This window comes from Canis lupus, chromosome 16, assembly GCF_003254725.2.
Source record: "Canis lupus dingo isolate Sandy chromosome 16, ASM325472v2, whole genome shotgun sequence".
Classification (NCBI taxonomy): domain Eukaryota; kingdom Metazoa; phylum Chordata; class Mammalia; order Carnivora; family Canidae; genus Canis; species Canis lupus.
In genome coordinates, this window is record NC_064258.1 from 6,104,865 (window position 1) to 6,113,439 (window position 8,575).

At 48.2% G+C, this 8,575-nt stretch overlaps 1 protein-coding gene across 1 annotated transcript; it reads left to right on the forward strand.

Annotated features, from left to right (window-relative positions):
* Nucleotides 1-372: 372 nt before the first annotated feature.
* LOC112650955 (olfactory receptor 10AC1) lies at nt 373-1,338 on the forward strand. Its single transcript, XM_025433871.1, has one exon. The coding sequence runs from the start codon at nt 373-375 to the stop codon at nt 1,336-1,338; it is 966 nt and encodes a 321-aa protein (XP_025289656.1).
* The last annotated feature ends 7,237 nt before the right edge of the window (nt 1,339-8,575 follow it).

An 8,575-nucleotide genomic window follows, 5' to 3' on the forward strand; every position in this document is an offset into this window, starting at 1 on the left:
CCTGGCAATAGGGGATCCACCAAGTAATAACTAGGATCTGAAGGCAGGGAGGGAGTGCTTTGTAGGTGGCGGTCAGGAGTGAGGGGTTGTAAGGCAAGATCCTAAAGTTAAGGCTTCTTTGGAAAAAAGCATGTTGAGAATGTGAGTCCAGGAGGCAGGCAAGACATCAGGAGTTAAGGAATGGTCCAGCATGGCAGGGGTGTGGGGGGCTGCTGGTAGTGCGCCTGGGGACCCTACCCCTCTCTGCAGCCCCGACTGCGACCCCCGCTCTAACATCCAGCCCTCCCTCCGGCAGAGGGGCAGAGGGGCTGTACCCACCGGCTCTCCCTCCCTGCACTCCTTTCCTGCAGGTGCCTGTGGGCAGGCCAGTGCATGGACGGTCCCGGCAACGCCAGCGTGCCCCGAGGCTTTCTCCTTCAGGGCTTCTCTGAGTTCCCACACCTGAGGCCCGTGCTCTTCTTGCTGCTGCTGGCCGTGCACCTGGCCACCGTGGGCGGGAACCTGCTCATCCTGGTGGCCGTGGCCTCGGTGCCCAGCCGGCCGCCCATGCTGCTCTTCCTGTGCCAGCTGTCAGCCATCGAGCTCTGTTACACGCTGGTGGTGGTGCCCCGCTCCCTGGCCGACCTGGCCGCGCCGGGGCCCCCCGGGGGCAGCCCCATCTCCTTCCTGGGCTGCGCGCTGCAGATGCAGATGTTCGTGGCGCTGGGTGGGGCCGAGTGCTTCCTGCTGGCCACCATGGCCTACGACCGCTACGTGGCCGTCTGCCACCCGCTGCGCTACGCGGCGGTGGTCACCCCGGGGCTGTGCGCGCGGCTGGCCCTGGCCTGCTGCCTCGGGGGCCTGGCGGTGTCCGTGGGGCTGGCGGGGGCCGTCTTCCACCTGCCCTTCTGCGGCTCCCGCCTGCTGGTGCACTTCTTCTGCGACATCACGGCGCTGCTGGAGCTGGCCTGCACGCGGAGCTACGCGGACGAGCTGCCCCTGCTGGGCGCCTGCCTGCTGCTGCTGCTGCTGCCCTCGCTGCTCATCCTGGCCTCCTACGGGGCCATCGCCGCCGCCCTGCACCGCCTGCGCTGCCCCCGCGGCCGGCGCAAGGCCGCCTCCACCTGCGCCTCGCACCTGGCCGTCACCTGCCTGCACTACGGCTGCGCCACCTTCATGTACGCGCGCCCCAAGGCCAGCTACTCCCCGCGGCGGGACCGCACGCTGGCGCTGGTCTACACCAACGTCACCCCGCTGCTGTACCCGCTCATCTACAGCCTGCGCAATCGCGAGGTCACCGCGGCCATCCGCAGGGTGCTGGGGCGGGGGCGGCAGGCGCAAGGTCTGCGTGAGCCCTGACAGGCCACAGGGGGTGGCCCTGCCCCCCAAAGCTTCCTCTGTCGGGATGCTCTGTGTCACCAATGCCACCGAGGGGGGGGGGGGACTCAAGGACTGGACTGCAGAAAGAGAATCTGGAAGAGCGTCCCCCAAAAGGAGAGTCTCCCAGCAGGTGCTCCATCCTCCACCCCTCCTTTGAGCAGTGGCCAAAGGCAGCAGGATGTAGAACCCTGGATCTGCAGATAGGGGCCCCATCCACACTGGCTCGTTCTCCCCACACACTGGGCCCTGTGTGAGGCGATGGGCTCAGGATGAAGAAGGCACAACTCATGGCCAGAGGGGGGCTCACAGATGGGAGAGGAAGGACAGATGTGAGGGGTGAAGAGGCGATGGATAGAGTGGCTCCTAGGAGTTTCTGTGCTAGACTTTTTTGAGAGGATAGGGGAGTCAAAGAAGAAGTCTCAGAAGACAAAGATGGCTAAGTGGAGAACTGTAGGTTGAGTAGAGGTCAGTCCAAAGGGGAGATGAAGAATGGTTCAAGCAGCAAGGGTCCAATAAGGGCCAGGACATTCGAGGAAGGACTCTGTCAACAGCAGAAGGATGTGGATTCACGGAATGACTTGCTGTTCCTACGTGGTCACTCTGGCCACAGCATAGAGAAGGATCCAGGCACTGGATGGCCTGTCTGGGGAGCTGCTGCTCTATTCCAGGAGAAAGGTGATGGAGTCTGGACCAGAGGATTGACACAGGAGGTTGGGGACATGGAGTCATGAGATATGCAGGAAGTGGAAACTACAGAACTTTGACTCGGTATGGAAGTGTGAAAGAAAGGGAAGTTAGAAGCATTTCTGATCTGGACCACTGGATGCATGATGGTGCCATTTGCTGAAAAAGGGAACACAAGAGCAGGAGCAAGTTGGGAGGGTGGTGATGGAGGTTTCTGTGTTGAACTTGTGTTGAACCTGAAATGCTGCCAAGGACAAACCGGTGAAGATGCTGATGGAGGCAGATCCAATAATCCAGAGCACAGGGTCAAGAGGAGCACAGGGTCAAGAGGAGGGTAGACTTGGTTTTACAGATGGCCACTGACACAAGGGAGTGGATGATGTCACTCACCAAAATGTTAACAGTTGCTCTCTATGTGATGGGATTATGGGCGATTTTTATTTTCTTCATTATATATCTTCCAGATTTCTCCTAATCATTCTCAATGGATGTTACTTCTATACAGAAACAATCATTTCTTAAGAACAAATATTTTGGGGGCCTGCTCAGTGAATCACACAGACTTCTTACCCCATCCTGGAGCCCATTTGGCTAAAAACTGTCTCTTCGATAGCTCGGGAATAAAGAGGAACTAGAGTGAGCTTTGCGGGGGTGGATCCAGTGTATGCCTGTGTGGTACAAGAGTAGAAATGCACGAAGAACTTTAATCCACCAGTAGCTTGGAGGAAATACTGCTGTCAGAGAAACAGGGAGGAGACATTGAGAAGACTTACTAATTACTAGTTTCATACTAATTACTAAAGAATGACGAATCCACATTGTCATGTAAAACTAACAGAGAAGATAAAGCCCCGTGATGTGACTGTTTCTAGACAATGTTACATTAGTATATCCTGGTATATTAAAGGGGACAAACTGGCACAAAACCTTAAATACAAATGTTAGGCTACGCTGCGAAAATCCCAGAAGTTATTCATTCATCCATATGTGCAATAAATAGCTGTTTGTTGAGTGATGGTTCCAAGCCAAGAACTTGACAGTTAAGGATTCAACTGTGATCAAAATGCCGAAATGTATTTCTAGCACCTCAGCCCAAATTATTGAAGGAAAGAAGATGAAGCCCATGTGTAATTTGAAATCTACTAGGGGACTCAGGCAAATAAATAGGCATTGCATTATTATGGGACAGGTACCATGATGGGAAAAATACAAGACCCTGTGGGAAGCAATTAGTCTAGAGTTGGGGTAGTAGGAGCATCTGGAAAAGCTGATGAAGAAGTGACATGTAGGACCTAAGTTCAAGCAGGGATAGCAGAGCCAGACAAAGACAGCTGGGAAAAGGAGCATCCAGGCAGAGGAAAAGCATGTGCAAAAGCAGCAAGTCAAAAGAGATCATTATACATTCCAAGAGCTTATTGATGGGACTGGCTCCAACTGGTGGGGATAAGGGGTTGGGAGTGCTGTGTATTTCAAGTATTAAGAGATTATGCTGGAGGTATGAATGGGGACCAGAGCACACGAGCCTTGTAAGCCATATTAAAGAGTTTAGACTTCACTCTAAAGAAGACATAGGAGAAAAGGGAGAAAAGAGAAGGAGGGGGCTGGGCAGGGAGGAGGAAAAGCCATAAAGATGTTCAAACAGGGGAGTGATATGATCCAATCTGAACCCTGACTACTGTGTGAAGAAGGAACTGGGGAAGAACATGACAAAAAGTATATTTGCTAGGAAGCTTGTGTAGAAGTACAGTTGGGAGACACTGTTGGCCCATCTTAGGCCAGTGGTACTCGAAATGGAGGGAAGTAAACTGGCTGGAGAAATATTTAGAAGATAGCTAAAACACAACTTAGTGCAGATTGCTTGGGGATAAAAGAGAAAGAAGAGTCGGGAATGACACGGATTACCTGGAAAGGATGACAGACCGGGCCCCCTGAGACTGGGAGAGTCACCAGGTCGAGGGCAGGACAAGGTGCAGGTGGTGAGTTCATGTGGACATGGGGTGTGGAGCCGTACGGTTGGCAGAGGGGGTGTAAGTGAGGAGAATCTGAGCTACAGAAACATATTTAGAATCTGCCAGCTTATCGGTGGCAACTGAGATGGGTACAAAGAACAGAGGAGGAACAGAGCAGTTGCAACAGGCGACCGCAAGGAGCAGCAGCATTGAAGGACAGACGGACGGTCCAACGTGATGCAAAACACACAATTTGTTAATTACATATAAAACAGCTTGATTCGTGGGATCCCACCTTAAACAAAATGAAACGAGAGGACGCAAACTTCCGTATTTAACGTGAGGGAGGGGCCCATTTCATTAATGCATAAGGCATTCTTGGCAATCAATAAGAAAAAGATGAATAATCACAAAGCAAAAATGGGCAAAGGGTACAGATGGACTGGTCACAGGAAAGGAGATGCAAATGGCTTGTACTTATAGGAAAAGTTTCAGACTCACGACAGAAATGCAAGATAAAATTTCAAAATGCTATTTGGGGCATTCATTCTGATGATGCTCAAAAGGGCAACACACAGTGTAGAGGGTGAAACAGGGACTCCCATACCTTGTTGCTGGTAGTACACATCTGTTCAATTCTAGGAGGGCAATTTGGCACATCAATTAAATATCAATTAGAATTAAAGGCACATGTCATTTGTTCCAGTCACTCTACTTCCTGGGTATGTCCTTACCAATGGAGTTATCTTGTGGGTATATATATATATATATATATATATATATATATTCAAAAAACATTCACGTCCAAATTGCTTAGATCACCAAAAATGATAGAAATTACTTAAATGATAATATGTGACTGGTTAAGTACATTATGGTTTATCCCTCTAGTGGAATCCTATGCAGTTGCCAAAAAGAAAAGGCTGTTTTATCTGTGACACGGAACCATCTCTTATATGTGTTAAGTGAAAAAGCAGGGTGCCTAATAGTACGTAGTGCAGTCGTCCTCAATTCTGGCCTTTTCACTTATGATTTCCACTCCAGGGCTCTTCCCACCATCTTCACAGGTTGGTTCCTTGTCATTCAGTTGCTGTCTGCACTCAAATATGAACTCCTTATAGAGGGCTTCACTGGTCACACCACATAATATTGCCTCTCTGCCTTCTATCTTTTATTTCTAATCATCTCTCGTTATTTGAAATGATATTTCTTTCTTTGTAATGTTTTAATTACCTGTCCCTCCCAGCACAATATAAACTCTATGAAAACTGTCTACTCACCACAGTATTTCCTGTTCCTGAACAGTGTACGGCATGGAAATAGCTGCCAATAAATTGTTGAATGAAAGAGTGAATAAGTCAGTGCTATGGTATGAGAGCATTTATATATAAAAACGCATAGAATGTGCATATGTACAAATCGTGTGTGTCTATAGGCCTCAGCATGTACAAAGTCCTGGCAGACAAACCACAAACCTCACATCTAGAAATGCCGTCTACCCAGGATCATGCAATGCCTCCCAGGTCCTAGCCAACACTGAAAAAATGTGGAGAACCAACTCAAATCTTGTTTAATCACCCGCTGGAATGGGAAATTGGATTTCATTTCAAATGCTGAAATCTTTAACACGGTTTCAAGATTTGTACCTGGGATTTGTTTTAATCAGATATGGGAAGGTAAAGACGCAGAGACAACTGCCCCTGATGGAAGGAGTTTATTAGTTACAATTCCCAACAGAAGGGACACATGACACCATGAAGAGCCAAATGGGGACGCCCTGGGTCAGTCCGGAGGCAGAAAGAGAGAGGGGAAAGCATGGCCCTGTGACTTCCTTGTGATTTCTATGGGAAGAAATGGGCAAAGCAAGGTAGGAAAGATTAAGTTTTAGAATTGAATAGTTTGAATAATTTCAGGGGGGCTCTGGGAAACAAGAGTGGTCTCTAGCTGTCTGGTTTAGCTGACCTGGCCCTGGGATGACAGGGCAGGCAGCTTCAAGAGTCAGACTAAGGAGTGGTTGGAGATATGGGCTTTGGGTTGGTCAGTTTGCATACAAAAGGCATACTCACAGGAAGTTGGTTTGCTATCTCTAGGAATTAGCTAGCTCTGGGAGGGGTGGCCTATCCTCAACCAGCTAGGCCCCCAAGATATCAAAACATCATAAAGTACAAAAAATAAAAAACATGACTGATACAAACACAAACTCTAGGACAGCATGTGTAACATCTCAAATACAGATCTAGGAGCCCTTAGAACTGCTGAAGAAGATCTCACAGCTGTTCACAGTCCTGCCACGGGTATTTATCAGATCCAAAGTCAGCCAGAAATTATCCTCTGCCCACAATATATTGCTTTCAGTGGGTCCCTCACTTGGCTGCACACTGGAAACACCTGAAGACGTTAAAAAATACTGATGTCTGGACACAAACACTAGGAATTCTGATTTAACTGGTCGTGGTAAAGCTCAGGCATTGGAATTTTTAAAAGCTGCCCCGTAGGTAATTGTGAGGTGCAATGAAGATGCAGAACCTCTGCCTCTCAGTATCAGGGACTCCAGTCTTCCATAGAGGCTGCCCTGCTCCTGCTCAAATACAATCCTTCTGCCTGAGCTCCAGGTCCCATTTCAACCGCTCCTCAGACAGCTCATATATTTCTTATTGCTACCCTCTGCCACGGCTTGAACTTGAGTATTAAACATCTCTAAGATAGGAAAGTTCCCATTTCTCTGATAGCACAGGGTCTTTTCCTTGAAGCGGCCAGTTCTGAGTGGGGGGAAGTGGCTAGATTACTAACAATCACAGTTCCCAGTCAGTGAACACTTCCCCAAGTTAGGTAGGTAGCAGGACAAGCAGGTGAGCAGGGGCAGATGGGAGAGAACAAGAACTGGATAAAGAAAAGGGACAAAAGATGCTTATTCACCTTCCATGAAATTCTTCTGCATAGGAGGCCATTTCCCACATCTAGCCTACGGCCCACTTGACAGAAGTAATACTTATGTAGCCCTTTGGGGGCCACGAGTCTTCAAGAAATTTGAGATGTAGGTTACAGTTTAGCCTATCTATTAATGACTTAAAACCTTTACCTGGCACTTCTGACGTTCCAGTCCCACATGGTAGAGAACCAGATGTCTATGATCCTCCTGACAATGGGCAAATGTACCTTCTTCATATTATAACGAGAGAAGGCCTCATAGCCATGTAAGCTCCCTTACTCATCGGGTGTCCACATGCCCTAATAGGCTCTGCTTCTCCTCTGGCTCCTCCTGGTGTGTCGGCCTTAGGGCCTTATCACAGGGGCCCATGTTGTCCCCAAACTTCAGCGATTCCCTAAGGAGCCACTACCCTTGTGAGAAAATGAACAGAATGAATTTAATCCACTATGTGACTACAATTAAAACACACATCCAGGGCAGCCAGGGTGGCTCAGTGGTTTGGGGCCGCCTTCGGCCCAGGGTGTGATCCTGGAGGCCCAGGATGGAGTCCCATGTCAGGCTCTCTGCATGGCGCCTGTTTCTCCCCCTGCCTGTGTCTATGCCTCTGTGTGTGTGTGTCTCATGAATAAATAAGTAAAAATTTAAAAATTTTTAAAAATTCAAAAATTTTTTAAAATAAATAAATAAATAAAATAAAGCACACATCCAGGAAGAGGGAAGTCCTTCGACAGAACGTTCCTGAAACATGACAGCTGCCGAGACAAGGTGGGACTTCTTGGAGAAAAATAGTAATGCTGTGACCATCACTGGGGCATTGAGCCAGGCTCCTTAGATCTGAATTCTGAGCCCTTGAATACCTAACTGTGACCTTGGACAAGTTACTCACGCCTCTCTGGACCTGTGAGTCTTCACTGGATAATCTGGAATTGGTACAATACTAGTATCTGTCTCACATCACCTGATGTTATAATTAAAGTTAACGTAGGAAATGTGCCAAAACAGTGTCTGGCATTGAGGCATCATTAATAGGAGATATTTTCTGGTAGGCAGGATTGGACACCAAAGTCCCAAAGCTGTTCTAGGCAGAGAAAATCTGTAGCCTTACATCCCAAGCCCTATACCTTAAAATGACACCTTGGAAGGAAGAGGGCACATATGTAATAGAGCATGGGCAAGGGGGTTGTTGGTTGGTATTACAGGAAAAGGAGAAAGCAGTTTGCATTCTCCTTTTGCAGCCCTTTTCACCTTTGCTTGGGTATATCTTGGGCAGGTCTGTCTCCAAGTTCTTGTATGTTTGCTCTTGCCTTTTTGTCATTGTTTTTCCTGGATGAATTGGAGGTTCCCAAGGTGGTTGCCATTTTTGTTTTGCTGGGCTGCTCTCTGCCTCCCTTTCCTGTTACGTTAGGGAGTTCTGAGGTGAAAAGCTAGTAAAGTGAAATGCCTGAGACTAGAAACTGGCTTAGGGATTGAGGTTGAGATCAACAGAGTAGATCAGTCAGCATTTTGGTTATACTAAAAAAAATAAATAACAATCTACTCTAGTTATTTAAGCAATTTAAGCAGAAAAGTCATTTATAAGGGCTATTAAAAGACCTGTAGAATCTCTTGCAGAGCTGTGAAGTTCGGTATGTAGATAGTGAAGCCAGGAACCTAC

Coding starts and splice junctions, on each gene's coding strand:
- LOC112650955 (XM_025433871.1), top strand. CDS start 373: ATGGACGGTCCCGGCAACGCCAGCGTGCCCCGAGGCTTTCTCCTTCAG.